Raw genomic sequence first — 20,763 nt, 5'->3', positions numbered from 1 at the left:
CTATGACGCACATTAGCAGGAGACTCTTCAACAATATTTACCAAGCACACAAACCATGATCAGTCAGAAATATATGGCTTGCTAAAGTGTGCAAAAAGCATAGAAAAAAATATGTTTTCTAACAGGTGGCAGCTGGAAGACTTCTCTTCCTGCTGCTGTTTTAACTCACTACAAAGCCATAGGTGGTTGTTGTCCCCACACGATCCTGGAAGCAGGAGCACGTTTACATACGCAACTTCAAGAGTGTGTCAGTGGGGAATTAGTCACCCGCGCAGTAATTTTAACCTATGCACTCTCTCTTCTCTTCTAATCGACTGCTTACGTTTCTATGTAGTATGTCTCTTGGCAACAACGTTGTCTTATGCTATGTAGGCCTTCTTAGCTGTGACTTAGTCATTACATCTTTGTCTTGTCTTTATGCTACTAATGTCTGACTATTGCATGTTCAGATTGAAGTACAGCTCATACAAAAGGAAGGGAACTCTCTCTTTGCACCCATTTAACCCATTTAACTTTTGTTTATTTTTACTGTGGGGGTCCGGTTTCATCTAGTCTATCATCTGCGGCTCTACAAATCCTTTAGCTCATTGATCAGCAGTCATTATTAGTCATTACAAGGCCAAAATCCAATAACATACAAAACACTAAGAGACGTAAGACGTGTTTCATCTCAAATGCTAAAACGAAGGAAAGCATAGTATCTTTTTTTTATCATCTCTGTATTGTTTTTAATAACTAATAGATAAACAAATTCGGTAACACTTTGACGGGGTGTGAATAAGACTGACATGACACTGTCATAAACATAACATAACATCTGTCATGAACATAAAGGAGTCTTTATGAATGTTTCTGACAGTTGTCATGAAGTGTCATTCGGTAAATAATGACACTTTTAATGCAAAGTTGCTCTAAAAGTTGCATTAAAAGTCCATTAAAAATGCCAATGTTGCATTAAATTGTCATTATTTACAAAATCATGCAAAGTTGGCACTTTTAATGGAATTTTAATGCAACTTTTAAGGCAACTTTGCATTAAAAGTGTCATTATTTACCGAATGACACTTCAAGACAATAGTCATAGATATTCATAAGGACTCGTTCATGCTCATAGCAGATGTCATGTCATGTTTATGACAGTGTTATGTCAGTCTTAGGCACTCTCCTTCAAATAAAGTGTTACCAAAAATTCATACCTAATAAGTTGTGAGTTATTCAGACTGACCATCGTGACACTCAAACTCCAGAATTTGATTTTTTTATTTTTTATTTTTTACCTCAGGATGTTTAGCAAATGTGGGCCGTTTCTGGGTTATGATCACAGCACTGGTTTACCCTTCACTCACCCCAGAGGGTCCGAGGGCAGAACGTGGGAGAAAGCAAAGGTGGATAGGAAGTGGTTGACTAAGGGCAAAGGTATGTGTGTGTTCTTGTGTGAATATCTGCATGTGTGTATTTACCCAGCAGGCAAAACACACACAGCCAAGACAGGAAACAACGTGGTTGTGCCACTGGTTAGCAGGAAGCAGAGCGGAAGATAAATGACTCAAAAACCAAGTTGGCAGCACTTCTGAGAGGCAACACTGAGTGGACGCAGAGGGAGAACCAAGTGCTGACATGCGCTACGGTGAGCCTAACCAAACAGGAAAACAAACAATGCATGTGATTAGTTTTCTATCCAGAGTGTTTGGAACTCAGAAGGGTACGTTTCTTCATTTCTTCCATCGGTTTTGGAAGATGATCAAGAAAATGCATGGGTAGAGGAGGGACACATTTAAAAAAAAAAAAAACAGAGCGATGTTTACCCACCGTGAGCTGCCAAAGCAAAATCACTGGAGTTTTTCATAAATCCTACATATTCTTATTTGGTGGTAACACAAATATCATCAAATATTTTCTGCCAGTTAAAGGTTTGCATCCAGAAGTCAGAGGTCACATTCATAGAACTTGATACTTAGTACCTAGAGATTATAAATTACTTGAAGGATTAAAGGTCACTTTCTACTAGGGTACCTTCCAAAACTTGCAAATTTATATTGCACAAATTGTGAAGTTACTCTCCTGGAACCTCCATTTGAAATGTATAGAATGCTACTTTTACCTTAGGGTATTTTTTAAGTTCCCCTTTAAATTGCAGAGATTATGAGGTTCCAATGTTACATTGTCTTTTGCAACATTCAGGGCATCTCAGAATGTAGATGGATTTACAGATTTTATTCCCAGAACGTAAATTACCTTCCAGGAGTTATGAGCTGTGATTACAGGACTTTGAAGAACTAAAAGGCTGATTTTGTGGATTTAAACGTTTATTTTTCTGGATTTTACACATTATTTTACCAGAAATTAAATGTTGTTTTTCTGGAACTTACTATGTTCTTTTAGGCAACCTTTAAGTTGTAGAAAGTATGAGATCGCAGGTCACATAATACAGCATATGAATTTTGCTCTTATTTTATGCTGTGACTAGCAGAAAGTAACATACATTTTTGAGTTCAATAGGTTTTTGATAAACTTCCTGATCAAAGGAAATCCTTCAACTCCAATAATTATCACCTTATATTCTGTCTTACAGGAAATTTCTCTTTTTCATGTCCTTGAACACGAACTACCTTGTCACAAAGATCCATCCTGGTGTGTGCTGCCATCTGGTGGTGAGGTCTGAGACCGGGTCCAGATATTATCCTTACACCCGTCTTCCTCCAGAATGTGTCTGGCCCCCCAACATTGCATAGCAGGACAATACCTGTCCGGATCACTACAAGAACAGTTACAAAAAACAGAAATACAAAAAACAGTGGTCTTAATTCAAACCTCAGACTGATCCTTGTCTAAAGGAACCTCAGACTGAAGAGCTTTCAGCCTCCGAGTCACTTAAACTGGCTCTTTTAAATACCAGATCTCTCTGAGCTAAAGCTCTATTAATTAATGATTTCATCACTGAGCATAATATTGATGTTTTATTTCTGACAGAAACATGGCTGAATGACAATAATGAAGCAATCGTACTAATTGAATCAACGCCTCCTACGTACAACTTTTAAGTGAAAATAGAAAACACAAAAAAGGCGGAGGCGTAGCTTCAATATTTAAGAATACCAAGAACTGTAGTAAAATCTCTTTGGGTAATTTTATGTCTTTTGAATATCTTGGAATCGAGGTACAAGGCCACAAACGAACTTTGACACTAACTCTATTCAAAACACCAACATATGTCGAAAATTTCTTGGCGGACTTGAATGAGCGTCTATCTCTCAGATGGATTGATTACGATTGTTTGCTAATTGTCGGTGATTTCAACATTCATGTTGACAACCCCCAAGACCGAGGGGCTAAAAGCTCTGTAATATATTAGAGAGTTTTGGTTTAACACAACATGTCAAACAAGCAACACACACTCAGGGACACACACTGGACCTGGTTATCAGTAAGGGTGTGAATATTTCCAATGTCTCTGTAACTGATATTGCCCTGTCTGATCATTTTGCTGTTTTCTTTGACAGTTCTTTATCTGTTAACCCACTTGAACAAACAGCTACTATCACAAAACGTACTTTCACAGAAAACACAGCAGAAACATTTAATCAAATCTACTCTTCTTCCTCACTCTTAAGTTATAGTGACGTAGATAAGTTGGTGGATGATTTTCAGTGCAAACTTTCAGATATCATTGATTACATTGCCCCCACTAAAGTGAAGGTTGTGACTGGTAGGAAGAAATCTCCATGGAGAAATGCACAAGTAGTTCAATCTGCAAGACAACTCTGCCGTAGGGCCGAACGGAAATGGCGTAAAGGTCAACTGCACGTTTATTATGACATCTACAAGGAAAGACTACGTAACTATCACACAACACTGAAACATGCGAGAGAAGCTTTCTTTGCAGATGTCATAAACAAAACAATTAACAATGCTCGAGCTTTATTCGCCACTGTTGACAGGCTCACAAATCCTCCAATGACGTTACCACCTGAACTTCAATCTATTGCCGCCTGCAACAAGTTTCCAGTTTCTTTTCAGAGAAAATTCAAAAGATCAGAGGATTAATCTGCTCATCCACTCCAAAGACAGTACTAATGCTGGGCCCAAACAAAACAAATGCAGGAAAAATGACCCAATTTCTACTACTAAATTATAAAACCCTAGAAGAAATTATAAGTCAATTAAGCTCCAGTTCCTGCTGTCTGGATGTCCTACCCACACATTTCTTTAAGAAAGTCCTGCCTGTTGTTGCTAATGATCTGATCCAAATAGTAAACTCATCGCTCTCTTCAGGTTTTTTCCCCAGGCTTTGAAAACAGCAGTTATCAAACCACTTATAAAAAGAACAATCTAGACAAATCCCTACTGCAGAATTACAGGCCGATCTCCAACCTCCCATTCATCAGCAAAATTATTGAAAAAGCTGTTTTTAAGCAATTAAATAACTTCCTAACAATAACAAACTGCTTTGACTCCTTCCAGTCTGGTTTTCGTGCTCACCACAGCACGGAGTCGGCCCTTGTAAAAGTGTTCAATGACATCCATATAAATACAGACTGTGGGAGAACCACAGTGCTGGTTCTGTTGGACCTCAGTGCAGCTTTCGACACTGTTGACCACGACATTTTACTGAATCGACTGGAGAGTTGGGTCGGACTCTCCGGTCCAGTGCTCAACTGGTTTGAATCTTACATAAAGAACAGGGATTTCTTTGTTTCAATTGGAAACTTCTCATCAGAGAGGTCAAAGGTCACATGTGGGGTACCCCAAGGTTCAATCCTAGGACCCCTTCTTTTCAATATTTATATGCTCCCACTGGCAAAGATTATAACAGGACATAGGATTAGCTACCACAATTATGCGGATGATACACAGCTCTACATCACGATGTCACCAGGTGACTCTGAACGCATCCAATCACTGAATAGATGCTTAGAACAGATCAATGTGTGGATGTGCCAAAACTTTCTCCAGCTAAACAGAAACAAAACTGAAGTTATTATCTTTGGACCTAAAGAGGAACGAACTAGAATCAATGCACAGCTTCAGTTATTACAACTAAAAACCAGCGATCAGGCCCGAAACCTGGGAGTAGTGATGGACTCTGACCTGAACCTTCAGAGCCACATTAAGACAGTCACAAAGTCGGCCTTCTATCACCTGAAGAACATCTCTAGGATTAGAGGACTTATGTCTCAGCACGATCTAGAGAAACTCATCCATGCATTTATCTTTAGCCGCATTGATTACTGCAACAGCGTCTTCACAGGTCTGACTAATAAATCAATCAAACAGCTGCAGCTGATCCAGAATGCTGCTGCTCGGGTTCTCACTAAAACCAGGAAGATAGAGCACATAACACCAGTTTTAAAGTCCCTACACTGGCTCCCTGTAGCTCAGAGAATAGACTTTAAAATACTGATGTTAGTTTATAAATCTCTGAACGGTTTAGCACCACAATACCTTAAAGATCTGTTATTACTGTACCAACCATCTAGACCCCTCAGATCTTCTGGTTCTGGTCTGCTCTGCATCCCCAGAACCAGAACCAGACGAGGAGAAGCAGCATTCAGTTTCTACGCACCACAGATTTGGAACAAACTTCCAGAAAACTGTAAAACAGCTGAAACACTGGGTGCCTTTAAATCTCAACTTAAAACCCACCTGTTTAGAGTTGCTTATGGCTAAATTAGGGTTAGAGTGCGGGTTTGATGTCTTCCATGTTTTATGTCTTTAATGTTTTTAATTTTTTTTTTTTTTTTTTTTTTTTTTTTTTTTTTTTTTTTTTTTTTTTTTTTCTTCTTTTATGTATGGGGAAGAAAGTGAAAATGAGGGTGGAAAACGATGAAAATTAAAGTGGAATGGAAATGGAATGGAACCAGTTAAAGTCCGCGGGAGGGCAGACTCCTCTAACTATAAGTTAGTTAAATTCTGTGTGGGACGGCGGCGTCCTCTGGTAAGGGAGTTTTTTTTATTTTTTATTTTATTTGTTTTTAATTTTCTCTCTTTCTCACTGTTTATTTCTGTTTTGTTTTGGTTGTGTAAAGCGCTTTGAGATGCCTTGCTGCTGAAATGTGCTATACAAATAAAATTTGATTGATTGATTGATTGAATAATTATCACCTTATATTCTGTCTTACAGGAAATTTCTCTTTTTCATGTCCTTGAACACGAACTACCTTGTCACAAAGATCCATCCTGGTGTGTGCTGCCATCTGGTGGCACTTTACTGCCTGTGCATTCTGCTTGGTCACATAAGGCAACAGTTTTCATATTCTGGGTACCACTCTGGACTAGAAGTGTTGTGAGTGTGAGTGCTTCGATTTTCTATGATTAATTTCACTTTGACTAAACTGAGAAAGTTTCATTATTTTTGATCTGACAATGTGGGAATTGTGATGCCATTTCATTCAGAAAGCATCTGAAACTTTCAAAAGATTATTTTGCCTTCTAGAAAGACGTGTGTAGAAACTGTACTTGAGCAATTTATGGGGGGGGAAATGTACATGACAGGTGTAGTAGTTTTGCTAAACGTAGTTTTAATTTTATTGAAGAATCATAATTAAGAAATACTGTTAGTCTTACTAGAGAAAAAGTTCCGTCTACTTGATCCACAGCAAATAATCTCACAAAATGGATGATCATTTAGTGACAAGCCTACAAATTAAATTAAAGGGAGATTTCTGGCTTATACACAAGCTATGTTGTTCTGTAAAATTTTATCTGCAATCACTGGAAGTCCCTTACCCTGAAATGCATTACCTACTGCAAGAATGAATTTTATAGGTCTTATGTCTATTGAAAAACAATTTGATCTAAAAAAAAAAAATTTATATATTGTAGTCATGTGGATATTATTTTTAATTTTTTTGTCTTTAAAGTACCAAGATTTTCACATAACTTTGTAATTTCTTTCTGTCTGTTGTTAAATATTAAACTAGATATTAAAGGTACTCAGTACTCAAGTAGCCTTTTTGACAAATACTATTAATCTTACTTGAGTAATTTCTTGGACAATTACTTTTACTTTAGTAAAACAAATATGCTGAAGTAGAGCTTTGTTTACCAGAGTAAAATATCTGGGTACTTTCACCTTGCTGGCTCTTAGCCAATTGTTACCATGTCGTTTCAAAAAAATGCATCACAATGCCGAGATTTAAGTTCAGGATGAATGTTTAAGTTAATCACCTGTTCTGATATTTCTTTATATCAGGGTGATGCTTTTTTTTAACATTTATCCTTCTTTACGTTCTTCATGGGTGTAGCTATGACTACTTACAGCTAATAAATGAAGAAGATAGGTGGGGATTGAATTTATTTTCCACACATGACCTAGTGCAGGGGTGCTAGTGGGTCTGGATGGCTTTTTCCCACTTAATAAATAAAACATTTTTTTTGAAAAATTCACAATTTGCACTTTTAATTCTTTTTCAAAAGAATTAAGAGTGACAAAAATTAAAGAACAGAACAAATCTGTAAGGGAAATATCAAAATGTTCTTAAAATGTTACATATTTTAAGAAAGGAACAAGAATCAGTTGACTAATCGGAACCATGACAGGTGGCAAATACAAACACACACAGAAAATAACACGGTTTATCTTTCAAATTTTATAAAGTGGATGGTAAACAATTTTTTTCTTGTCACTACAAAACAAACCGTTAGTAAACCAAACAACAAAGTTTCTCGGATTTCCCTTTGCCGGTACAAAACGTGAGCCGAGGCATAAAGCGAAGAAGTTTGTCTCCTACAACCTCAGCTATAAGATCTGTCAAACGTCTCAGTCAGGTGTAAAAGGTTACCTGAGGGACTCACCCAAACAAAATCATTTTAGTGTTGATTGGACGCCGAACAGACAAAACGCTTTTCAGTAGAAATGTGGCCTCAACTAAGAACAGTGCTAAGGCAAAGGAGGGCAGGATGAAAACAGTGAGTTTAACGTGTACCTACAGGCGAACGCTGGCTCAAACTAGGGAACTACAAAATAAAAGTCGGGTAAATGTAAATAAATAATTGAGATGTTAAAAAGAAGTCTGATGATTTACAGGCACATGGTAGAACTCAGCCAATCATTTCCAGCCAACATGCTTTCCAATGCTTTTCAAGAAAAAAACAAAAAACCAGTCTGCAAACAAGACAAAACTGTAAGGAAACTAAACTGAGATAAAAACACATAAATATCGAATCCACAGTTACGTATTTGTCACAAGTGAAATGTTTTTTTCTTTTCTACAACAGTTAAAGCCTATTATATGGATGACAAAAGGAAGATCTACAGTTTAGAAACAACTACAACAAATAGTACTTTGTCACAAATGAAATCTTCTCAGTCACATGAAAAACTCGGGAAGTTTTTTATTTTTTTTTTGTCACTATTAAGGGAAGAATTCAGCTTTTTCTTAAAGAAAGATTTCATTTTCACTCTTTTCAGTATGGCTCCATTCATTGTTCAGAAGGCCTAATAATGTAAATTGTTTCTGCAATTTGGACAAGCATGAGTGATTTAAAATCTATTTTATAAAAAAAAATTGGGACTATTGACAGTAAAAAAAAAAAAAAAAAAGTCAGTGAGGCAGATTCTACACTAGCATTGTGTTTGTGTCACAGTGAAGACACGTTTAAAATGCCCAACTTGATGGTTTTAGCACAGACAGACCATTTCTGCGTCTATTGTTACTGTTGGAAAACCTTATTCATGCTTTTATTTGGCAGGTTTGAAGATCAGTTTGTACACAGCAGTTTACAAAGTGTTTCTTCCACATCTGTGTTTACAGCCTTAATGCTGCTATTTGCACCTGCTTTGATCTGGTCTGCATATGGGTGCTGGCTCATCCATTTTTTTAAAAGTTTATTCTACAACTTTAAAGTCCTGGTGTTATCAGGATTGTGTACAACTGCATTCAAAAGAAATATTTCTCAAAGCGGGAACCTGGCTGAATAAACATCAACGCTTGCTTCAACTGCAAGATTAACGCAGGGAAAAAATCGTTGGATATTTTATTTTTACACTGAATTGCTTTACAGACTAACACCTGGCTGATTTCCTTTCCCATGTGGCTTTCCCAGGCTAGTCATCCATTAACAGACAGCACTTTCATGCATGTAGAGCAGAGGGTTTTAAAGGTTCAAAATGACCTTAGCAAAGGCAATAAACACGTACTTGTAAACCGACTCCTTATAAGCAAATACTCTGGGTTTATACACAGGCACAATGTGTTTTCAGTCTAAAAATAAATGTGCTTTTGTGGAGACTCCCGGCCGACTCTTAGCAGGCCTCCTTGACTTGACTTGGCACCTTGCACATCTTCAGTATCTGCTTCAAAGCTTTCTGGACGTCCTCGTCCATCTGACCCTGAGGGAGACGATGCAAGCTCAGTTATTAACTGGTTAACTTCTTTTAAAGTTTTGGATTATCAAGACTCCAAAGAATTATGTGACTTTTTCTACAATGCTGCAGCTCAACAACCTGTTGAGGTCGAACCGTCACCACAAATATCCAGGTTTTCATATCAAAAATTCCAGGTTTAAATTTCTCAATGCTTTTAACCTAACTAATTAAATGAACAAAATAGCATGGATATAAGTAAGCTAAGTAGCTGAATAATTTCCACACACAAACACATTTCAATATTTCAATCAAATTCCACATTATGCCAGAAATGTCCACGTTGTTTAATGGACATCGAATAATCCAGATTTATGAAAACTTATTTGATACATTGCAGGCATTGCACTGGGTGAAATAGGTAAAAATTAAAAATATTAACTGATTTACCTGAACCGCATAGAGAAGATGCATCCTGTAGACCGACACTATTTCATCATGCTGCTTCTTTGATTCCTTTAAAGGCAACACAAGGTACAAACTTAGTCCAGATACGCCACAGGAACAAATATTAGCATCGACAGTGAGTTGTTACGCATAACTTAAAACGAATCTTACGGCTAGCTGGTACTGAAGCTGCTTTAGTTGCTGCTGAAGCGTCTCCATCTGCTGGTTTTGCTGTTGCCTCTTGGACGGGGAGCAGGACGTGTAGGAGAGCTGTGACAGGCTGTTCAGGGCTTCCTTTAGTTTGCCTACTTCACGAGACAAGTCGTCTATCTGAAGACGGAAGAAAGCAGAGATTCACATAACAACAAACACTATAAAGCAACAAAGAAGCTAAAAAGTGTTCTGATGGAGATTTGTTTACCTCCATATGCAGCTAAAGGAAATCTAGCACTTTGAGATAACAGGTAACAGGAACTTCCAGTCGTTAATTCTTACTTTTATGGTTTCTGATTAAGCTTCCTTTGAACTGGTTTTCTGCAGCAGACGGTTCAGACAAACAGATAATCACTCACCCTCTTGTTCTTTTCTCTTTCCGACGCCACGTGATTTTCTACCAGCTGCTTGAGTTGACACACAGCATCCTGCGCCTCAGCGAGTTTGGAGGTCAGAGTCTGGTTCTCTTTCTCCCGTGACATCAAGAGCTCCTGCAGAGCTTCCCGCTCTGCACGATTATCTCGCGCCTAAAGGATGGAAGAAAGGGGACACGTTCGACGTGAGAAGTTACATCAGGAGATGCTCTCATGCGGACGTCTTCGTTTCTGTTCCTCCTGCCTTCTGCCACGCATCCGCCGCCTCCAGAGCCATCTCATCCTGCTTCCTTAAGGCTGCCTGAAGGAGCTGTGTCAGATGGTTCACCTCACCCTCCAGCTGCTCCCGCATGGTCTCGTGTTCCAGACGGGGAACTGCGTCCTCCGAGGTGACGTGTTGCTCTGCATTCAGCCTGTGTGACGCAGGCATACAAGAAAATTAGTTAGGTTTCATGTGTGCTTCTGCAGTTGGTAGGTTGTGCGTAAAAATTAAAAAATTTGTTTTGGAAGAGCATCTAAAAGGGGGGGTCTGATGTATTTTTCAGGCACATACGGTAGTGCCATTTTATAACACAATCAAGAAACTATTTTTGATTGAATATTGACAATTGAACGACTCAAAAATGCACAAGATTGGGTACCTGACCAAAATGTTTAAATGCGGAAACATAAGAAATAAATCTGCACACATAAGTAAAAGGCCGAGCAATACTTGATGAAGCCTAATGTTTCAGCCGAGCTGGTCTCCTTCAAAATAACTAACTGGTTAGTGTGACGCACAGCAGTTAAAAACATTTTCTATCCCCCTCTTTTTTTTTCTTAAGTTTCTCTCCGTACCTCTTTTGAAAAGCCTCCACTTGTGTCGTCTTTTGATGCAGCTGCTCTCTGAGGGTTTCCAAGTCACTTTCCAGCTCCTTGATGGCATTTCCCAGAGACGACACGACCTGTGTGTGGTCAGTAAGGGTCACAGAGCTCTGTGTCTGAGCCTCGGCCTCCTGTGTCAGGCGCGCAATGTCCTCTTGAGCGGCAGAAAGCTTCCTCTCAGTCTCGGCGAGCAATGTCTGCAGCTCCTCCACTTTACTGCTCAGCATCTGGACTTGTTGCTCTGAAGAGGCGGCCGAGGCTGAGGCTGAGGGTTTCTCGGCTCGGGCTTCGGCCAGTTCTTTCTGAGCGGCAACCAGCTGGCTTTTGGTTTCGCTGTAGGAGTGTGACAGCTCCAGCAAGCGCTGCTGCTGCCCAGCAATGACCTCATTTAAATCAGCTTTCATCTCCTCAAAGTCTTTGGCTGCGGCTTCAACGGGGACCGTTCCCTTCAGGGCCTCCTATGCAACAGCAATTAAGAGATTGCAAACTGAGATAATGGCACGGTTTATGTAATTTGAAGAAAAAACAAAAATGACATTCAAAAGCTAAAATAAGACATTTGATCTGTTTTTTTATATACTTTGTTGAAATGGCTGGATCTTGTTTTTACCTGGAGCATTCTGACTTCCTCTTGTGCCTCCTTGTAAAGCTCTTCGATCTGCGCCGTCCTCTGTTCTTTCTCCTTTGCCGTCCGCCTCTCCTCCTCCGTCCTCTGCAGCGCTTCTTCCATCGGTCTGATTCGCTGAGCCGTTTCGTCTTTTTCTGACTCCAGCTGGACGAGCCGCACCTTCAGTTGTTTCATCTCATGTTCCAGTTTCTCGGCCTCCAGTTTCCCTGTGAACTCTTCTTCTCCCCTTCCCATCTGTGCTTTCAGATCCTCCACTTCCTCCAGAGCTTGATGGTATCTCTCTTGAGTGTCTGTCAGTTTCGCCTGCAGCTCTGCTAAACTTTCCATCAACTCTTCCTCCCTTATTTTCTCTCCAACGCTTCCATCCTCGCCTCTTTGTCTCTGTCTGTCGGAGTTCAATCGAGCCTGAAGCAAGCAGTACTCCTTCTTGGTTTCGAGCAGCTTTATTTGAAGGCCTTCAAGTGCTTGTTTCAAAATCCTGACTTCCTCCTTGCTCCCGCCTTCACCCCCCTCTTCCTGTAGTTTAACGGGATGCTCTCCCCCTTCCACCTGGGTCGTAGAGGCCACTTGTGCCCGTGAATGAAACTCGTCCTGTGTGGAATGGAAGGAGGAGATGGAGGCCATGCTGTTCGGACGACTGTCCTCGTTCAGCTCATTTCCTGGTAGGGACGGAAGTCTCTGTGTGTTGAGAGGACATGAGAGTAAAAATTTATGATTATTATTTATCCTAATCTCTTTGGGGTAAAAAAACCAAACAAATAAGTTATTATAATAGATTGAAAAGGAAAGTTAATAATTGTATTTGCTTTAGCTTACTTATTTATTTTGTACAACCAAAACTGTTAAACTTTAAGCAGAAAATTTTTGATTCATATCATCTTGTCAAATAAAATTGAAAAAAGTAAAAATAAAAAATAAACTTTAATAAATGCTAATACATTATGGCATTATTAAATGAATACATTACATATCATGTAAAGTTTTAAAGACGGTAGTGAAACCTGATTTGCTGAAGCAACAATAGGCTCATGTAAACCATTACTGTGTCTTTCATAACCCATCCCAAAAAGACTACTGGCAAATATGGTGGGGGGGTTTTAAAAGTATTTTTAATGAACATAATTTCAAATTTCTTTAAAAATATCCTTCAAATCACTCAGGTCACCGTTTATCCAAACATCACCTGAGGAGCTTCAGTCAAAATTGAGAACTCATTCGCTATGCAGATGACACTACTGTATTTATCCAGAAGGTCAAAATAATAGCTCACTAAGTTTCTCTTTCTCTAAACTTGGACAACACAGAGGTTGCTTACTTTTGCCTTGGTGCCTCAGAAACACACAAATCAAACTGTGCAGCTTCTCTGGAAAGCATTTTTTTCTTTTAGATTTCAGTAGCTATGCAGATCTGCAACATTTTACCGTTTATCCCTTCTGAACCGTTTCCCACAGCTTTTCCACAACCAAACTTCAGAGTATCACCGAATTGTGAAGTGGAAGGAAAATAATACATCTGCAGAGGAGATTTTGTAATCAGCTCTTGTCGCTCATCAGGCTGGGAATCGTGTTCTAGGAGGTGAAATTCCCCTTAATGTAATCTCAGAAACAATAGAGATGTTCAGTGAAAGCTATGGGGGGTTTGCTAGGGAACATCAGCGAACAAACAGAATCATGAACAAACGCCACACATCCAGCATAATGTGGCTCAGTTTATGGTTTAGGTTACAATATCCAAAGCTTTGAACATCTGCCAGAAATGTGTTCAGTTCACCATCCAACACAGGAAAGATTATTGCAAGCCTAAACATGGCCACCTATCTAAAGTGACTAAGCAGACAAAGAGAGCGTTAATAAGAAGCAACCAAACGGCCTAAGATAACTCTTGAGGAGAATCTGTCAACAGGACATCTATTAAGTTTACCCTTGGGCCTTTACTGGACTCTCTGTGTGACCAACACTGCACATCTCCTTGATAAATAGAAATACTGTAGGAAAACCTGTTAGTGCCAGAGAAGCTTGACATATAGCCAAAACTACAATGTAATGTCTTAGATTCAATCAAAGCATTTTGGTCTAAACAAAGTCTAGACCTGAATGTAATTGAGAATCTGTGGCAAGTCTTGCAAATTGACGTTAACAGACAGTGTACGTCTAATTCATTTGCTAAGATTTGGGAAACATAACAGTGTAGAGTTTAGTGGTTCTAAACTGTATTAAACTGGGAAAGATCAATAAAAATGCACAACCTGCTTTTTGAATATTCGGCTTTGTCAACAATGTTGAAAGTCTTGTATAATTTTCCTTTCTCTTCACTGTTATAATTTTTTTTTCCAAACTAGAAAGGTTTGAGAAACATACATAATTAAGTAGCAAGTTGGGCAGTTAACAAAAAACGACAGAAGATATTCTAGTTATTTCACAATGCTGCTATTAAAGTTCTTCAGAGAATAATCCAGGAAATGTGTCTCTCTTAAAGCCATCAAAAGTTATCAAATTTTCCCTTTCAATTTAAATGTATTACCAACAAAGTTCTATTGTACCTTAAAGATATTTTGGCTCCATAAAATCAAAACTTACAGAGCTTTTCCATTACATTGCTTTTGGTGGATTCAAGAATTTTTAAACAACCTATTGGGATTTTAACAATCAAATCTTTCGTGCTACAAAATTCCTTTTTAGGGCTAGTTTGGAAAATCCTGACCAATTTGCTTGGTTGCTTTCTTTTCTCCATCTACGTACGTCCTCAAATACAGTAACGTTAATCATACACTCTAAAACTGAGTAAATTTGCTGAATCTATTCAGGCTTTACCACTTAAACATGGAAGTAAACAACAAAGACACTCAAACCTTCAGTTTGTTTGCAAGCTCCTGGTTTTCCAAAGTAAGAGCAGTAATCCTGGCTTGCAGAGCAGAAACCAGAGCTGCAGACGCCGTGTGCTCGACCTGCCAACAAACACATATATTCACATGCCAAAGAGACACATAAAGGTAGCATTAGGGACCTCCAGGTATCGTCAGGAAAACAACACAAGTTGTGACATGTTGTAAGCTTAGCTCAGACCTCCTTTTAAGACGGCAGATGATTCGGAAACGTACTAAACTTAGAAAAAGAACTACAAATAAAACAGAAATAACTAAACTAATTAACTAAGATTGTTTTTTGAAGGTTATCTTTAAAACAGTTTATGTCAAAAAGTCTTTTGATGTGGTGAATAATGTCAAAATATTCTTTAAACTCAATGAAAACTCTTGATCCGGTTAGAGAGAGTTAAGAGGTATAGCTGCCAAGTGTATGGTTTAATAAACAGTCAGTGTGTGTTTGTAGCTCTCTGCACTGTGTGTTATTGCAGCCGCAATGATGTCATTCTTTGTTTAGCTCTTCTAGTCTCATTCACCCACCTGGTTTTAAAGCTGCCCAGAAGCAAAGTCAACAAGCCCCACACGGTCCGACTGTTAATCATTATCACCCTCACCTCCAGTTGAGGAACGGTCACCGTCTCCACCGTCTGCTTCAGGTCTTCGATCGTCTCCAGCAACATGTTTCTCTCTTCATGGAGCTTCTCGACCTCTTTCAGTGGTAATCCTGAAAACTCGTCCTCCTTTGCGATGAGGGGAGGAGACAGAAGTGAAGGGTTGTGGCAAAGAAGGGGAACAGACAAGTGGAAAAACCTCTGGAGGCTGACCCTCCACTACAATCACATTATAGTGAGAAACTTTAATGCAATCTATTAGGATTTCATGCAAAAGACAAACACAAAGTAGCACATTTTTGTAGCTAACTTTTGGAAAAGAGGTGTTCATTAACTCCTTTAACAGAAATTAATCTAGATAAAATCTGCCTGCTTAGTAAGCAGTGTTCATTTGACTCTAGGCATAAAACTTACTGTTTAATAAAAAATGCACTCTACATTTTAAGATTATTATATGTAAAGAAAACTACAGCATTAGTTAATTTCCTCCTGCTTCACAGATATGAGATACTTTGTGTTGATTTTTTATATAAAATTCTAATCAAAGAGACTGAAATAATACTGAAAAGCTCAAGCAGTACAAATAACTTTGATGGCATTGCAACAATAAAGTAAAACACAGAAAGTTCTCAACACAACCTTTTCAGTTTCGTCCTACCTTGTAGTTAAATCTCTTTGGAGTGTCACCTTTGTTGGGAGCAGGAGTGCTGCTAGGAGTAACAGCAGAGGGAGAGGAGGGTCCAGAACTCTGAAGGACGATCAAATGCGGACATTTAGGATTCATTTTTTCCTATTTGTATAAAACCATCTGAGTTTTAGAGAAGCTCTAAGCGTGGCTGAGAATTAATTGTCTTCATTAATAACTAGTTTTTCTGATCTGATGGTCAGTAGCAACACAAATAAAACAACACCAAGCCAGATCGCTTTGAGAAAACAGAAAGGGGGACAGAACAGCAAACAACAACACAAATCAATGGCTGTAATTCATTATTCCTCTTATTAATTCACTTCAGACATGCACAGACAGGCATGCATTTACCTGCAGTGGACTATTAGGAGGTGGAGGTGCTTTTCGTTTTTTGGGAGTTGTGATCCGCTCATCACTTAGCTTAGCTACCTGATCATGCTAAGAAGCCAGTAGGAGAATCAGACAGATATCGACAAAAAGGAGAAAGAAAAATCAGAGGTGGGATTCAGTGCTGGTTAGTAGAAGAATGGTCAAACACGTTTTAAGTTTTATTCTGAAAAATCAGGAGGTGGCGCATTTTTTGCCAGAGAAATTTATTCGTCAATCATTTCAGAAAGTGAAACTTACGTATTATATAGATTTATTATGCAGATGTAAATATTTTGAGCTCTCTATATAGTATAATCACACAATTCTGGAGGCTATAAAATTCCATTTATATATGTAGGAATGTCATTGTTTCTTATGTAAATCATCAGCGTAGCACCGAAGTGTTTAGCGGTAGGTTAGAGCAAGCAGATTATCACTTGTACTTGATAATCTATGCACGTTCAAATATTTTAGTAGCTGAGCAGACGTTAAACGTCACAGATATTTTACCTGAGGACTTCTTGGAGACTTGGAATCTGTCAGGGGAGTCAGTAGAAACAACAAATGAGCATTTTGAAAACAGGAGCAGAAAGTGCAGCATGTAGAGACGTCACAAAGCCCAGGACAGTGAGATCCTCTACAGGTGAGAATGTTTTTCTCGACATTATGCCCAGGTATATTTGGCTTATCAAAAATGCTTATTTGCATAACCAGGGTCTGGAGTCACAAATTTCAGAGTTTTGGCATCCAGAGCTGAAAGTTGAAGCAAACGCTTCAATAAAGCATACTAGAAACACTAACAGTAACCACAGTATAACAGTAGATGGCAGTGTTGCTATGGTGTTGAATCCTTAGCAAAAATCTGAGAGTAGTTTCCTGATCCATGGAAAAGCTTGAAGCCTAACTTTTGGTTTTATTTCAAGAACAGTCATTGAAAGTAAAATACCAATTAGGCCAGGTTACTTTAAACATTTAAGTTGAAATACTGTATAAATTTACACTGCCTGTGTATTTTTCTGTGAATAGTCGTTTTTGTTCTCACGTCTTACCCAAAAGTGGATGTCTGTTCAGAGCAGCCAAGAGGCCAGTCTGGGCTTCAGAGCTGCCCGACATCTTCGTATAGTGTACAACATCACGGCCCTCTGAATCCACAGTGGACAGGTCTGCTCCTTTCTGAGCCAAAACCTCCACCGCAGCCACCGCGTTGGATTCAGCCGCGAGCATCAAAGCAGTCCTACAACATGGACAGGCCTCGTATCAAAGCACGGAAGTACAAATGAAAACATCCGGCTATGTGCAAGAAGACACTTTATGAATATCTAGTCTGCTTCCAAGTGTGTTGTTAAATTACATTTCTTTACCTGCCATGGTTGTCAGGAGTGTTGATTTCAGCACCGCAGTCTATCAGAGTGCTGCACACCTCGGGATGGCCGTGTTTGGCTGACAGCATCAAGGGAGTGAGGTCGTCCTTTGAGACAGACGAACATTGCAAACATCGAACCTTGTCGTACTGAACGTATTATAGGTTTCAACTGCTAAACGCAAACATCCAACATTTTTCACAAAACAAAGTAATTTTTCTATTATTTTGTCTGGGAAAGGACAGAACAGAGTTTGACTGAACTCCTTTAAACGAAATAGTAAATAGTGAGGTGTATTAAACTTTTAATTGGTACTCTGTGTGGTTGTATGAAAATAGTCATTTAGTCATTAGCTGCTGGCTATTTTTCAATGAATACCATATGTGTCTCTCCATAACATGTCAATCCTTTTCACATGTCTTTGTAGGGGGAAAAAATTCCAAAGCTGCAGCTTTAATGAGTGGGTTCTGCAGAATTTAACACGCAGCTGTCAGACCTGACTAACGGCAGCAGTATTTCATGAAATGTAGCACCTTCTTCACCTGGACTGACAGATTCTAACCCCAATCAACCAGCTAAATAAAGCCCTGTGCTTCCAAAGCCTGTGCTGAATGGTTGTTTTTACTCACACGTTCAGGCCAACATGGTGAAAAGAGGCAAGATTTCTGACATTTTTGAACATCTCAACAATTTTTCTGGCTATCTTTAACAGACTAGATTGTGGCAGGTAGAGCCCACCTTGGATTGGATACATATGTTTATGTATCAACACTACAAAAATTGAAGAAAGCTGGTTTCCTATGTTTTGCAAAATGGAGTCTGGACACTCAAATGTTTCACCAAGCTCTATTTAAAAAAAAAAGAAAAAAAAATACTTATTCACATATGAAGAGATCCAAAAGCAAATTCTGTGAATAACTATCCTTCCAATGCAATTTCTAATAACCCTGAAACATGATTTTCAAAAAGAGGCCCAGAACCAACAGGCAAAGGAGCTACATGAAACTGCAAACCACGTCAGCATAGTTGGGTGTTTTATATTACAAGGCTGCTGCTGTTTCCACAGACCAAAGAGGACAAAACTATGTTCTGGGTTTTCTTGGAGCTCTGTTAAAGACTTTAGCAGGCCTGCCGGCTCTGCCCAGATTGTGTTGCTGCTACTTTGGAAACCAAACAGCAAAAATTATTTTGTCCTTTTCTGGGCAACAGATTAAGTGTGTGTGTGTGTGTGTGTGTGTGTGTGTGACTATACAGGTGTGTTATTTGGCCTAGTCGTGTAAGTTTAGTTATGTTCATAACTTGGAGGCACGCTCTCTGACAAATTACCCACATTTGGGCAAAAGCGTAAAGCTAAAGGAAGCCGATGAGAGAAATACAGGCAGTAACTGCAACACTGTGTCAGTTTCTGAGGCTTTAAAAAGGCTTACTTCAAAATTTAACTTGATCTATTCCCTCTTATTTTACAGAGATGCTATGAACATTTTGGTGTTTGATCATTTTATAATTTTAACTGAATTTACTTTGTAAATGTTTCAGACTTCTAGAAAAAGGTTTATTTTTCTGTGCTTTCAGCAGTAGTTTCTCACATGAAGTTAGGCTTTCCTAAATCCAGGAGGAGATAACAAGCTTTTTTATATTTCATAATATCCCTTTAACAGATTTCCATAAGTCAATAATGTTTTATTTAGTTTGTCACCCTGTCATTCAACCCCCAAATCTACAAGACCCTTAACCTCACACTGAATCACTGCTAGATACTAAATACCACTAAACTACAAAGTACTGGCAGTAAAACAAATCTGTATTATTCCACAAGGAATATTAATAATATGAGAACATGTGACACATGACTACCATACATTAAATGACTATTACCTATGTTTCTAATTAGAAACTATAGGTTCCTATCAACAGCAATTATAGATGCCAAAAAGTTTCGGATGAGAGTAAAAACGTCTTCCAGAAACGCGAGAATGCAGGCCATCATATTTTAAAAAAACTGGTCACGCAAATAAATGCAGCGCAGCTTAATGCAGGTGCAACATAAAATCCCAAACACAGATTGTGTTTTTCATAAATTACCTTTACAGGCATACTAGATGTTATTATACACTCTATTAAAAAGCTACAAAGCTAAAGAAGCCTTAAAATATATTTTCATCAACTGAATCTGAAACGCGGATGATAAAGAACGGTTAATGTTTCTGTTTGTTTGACGTACGCAGTTGCTTTTCAAATATGTATGACTGGCCAGACGTTTCTCTGTTTCGTTTGACTTTGCACTGTGTTTATTAAAGTCAAATCCAGGTACAGCAATGCGATACAGCTGCGATGAACCGCCCCAGGAAAACAAGCTGGCATGTTCTGCTCAGCGTTAAAAACTCTGTACTCCAGATGACCGGTTCACCGACTGCATCCGCTAACAGAAGACAGAGAGGCTCAAACTGCTCGTACACATTTGCAGATAATTATGGCTGGAAAAGTAAATGATCTTCAGTGAACATGACGCTATGATTTGTCTTGGCTTTTAACAGAAGACAGAAGTAGGTTGTTTTTTTTTTTTTTGCTTTTAAACAGAGAAAAAATGGCTGCCTTTGAAAAACAATGTTTAGTGAAGGCTAATGATTAATTGCTAACAGTTTCACTAGCCTTACATCTACATGTAATTATTACAGCAATAATTTGCACACATCTCAAAGTCTTGAACGGTCAAAGAGAGGCACTATGTTTTTTTTAATGAAACTTAGAACTTATATTTATAAAACCATGGCTAACATCCGTTTTAACCGGACATAAATTATCAAATTTACAACCAGGTTGAATGACTGTTAAGTGGGTGTCATGAGTTTATTTCCAACAAGCCAGAAAGAGCATAATAAAATGGAAATAAACTTGTTTTTCCCCCTCCACTCTCATTTAAACACATGCACAAACACACACATGCTATTTCATGGTTCCACTTCCCAGCTGGATGAAAACCACAGACATGGTCTGTCACTGCAATGGAGACCACATGTCTGCACCGTAAGTTCCCACAGAACTCT

At 38.7% G+C, this 20,763-nt stretch overlaps 1 protein-coding gene across 5 annotated transcripts in view; it reads right to left on the bottom strand.

Moving 5' to 3' along the window:
- Positions 1-7,569: 7,569 nt before the first annotated feature.
- rai14 (retinoic acid induced 14) overlaps positions 7,570-20,763 on the bottom strand; it is a 37,491-nt gene continuing 24,297 nt past the window's right edge. For 2 of the 5 annotated variants that reach the window (XM_081613535.1, XM_081613536.1), the window contains 14 exons: positions 17,720-17,826; positions 17,408-17,592; positions 16,869-16,909; positions 16,341-16,427; positions 15,960-16,049; positions 15,305-15,430; positions 14,679-14,774; positions 11,813-12,508; positions 11,176-11,660; positions 10,583-10,751; positions 10,324-10,491; positions 9,923-10,081; positions 9,755-9,820; positions 7,570-9,331 (listed from right to left, as the gene is read on the bottom strand). In XM_081613535.1, coding sequence (XP_081469661.1) covers positions 9,245-9,331; positions 9,755-9,820; positions 9,923-10,081; positions 10,324-10,491; positions 10,583-10,751; positions 11,176-11,660; positions 11,813-12,508; positions 14,679-14,774; positions 15,305-15,430; positions 15,960-16,049; positions 16,341-16,427; positions 16,869-16,909; positions 17,408-17,592; positions 17,720-17,826 — 2,562 coding nt within the window. In that variant the 3' untranslated portion in view covers positions 7,570-9,244. The remainder of the gene's footprint in view (positions 9,332-9,754; positions 9,821-9,922; positions 10,082-10,323; positions 10,492-10,582; positions 10,752-11,175; positions 11,661-11,812; positions 12,509-14,678; positions 14,775-15,304; positions 15,431-15,959; positions 16,050-16,340; positions 16,428-16,868; positions 16,910-17,407; positions 17,593-17,719; positions 17,827-20,763) is intronic. The other 3 variants (XM_017308019.2, XM_081613537.1, XM_008424058.3) reach the window with 3 other exon arrangements.

Source organism: Poecilia reticulata, chromosome 12 (assembly GCF_904066995.2).
Source record: "Poecilia reticulata chromosome 12, P_reticulata-male-v2, whole genome shotgun sequence".
Classification (NCBI taxonomy): Eukaryota; Metazoa; Chordata; class Actinopteri; order Cyprinodontiformes; family Poeciliidae; genus Poecilia; species Poecilia reticulata.
The sequence above is the reverse complement of the archived record's forward strand: the minus strand, read 5'-3'. Positions and strand labels throughout refer to the sequence as shown.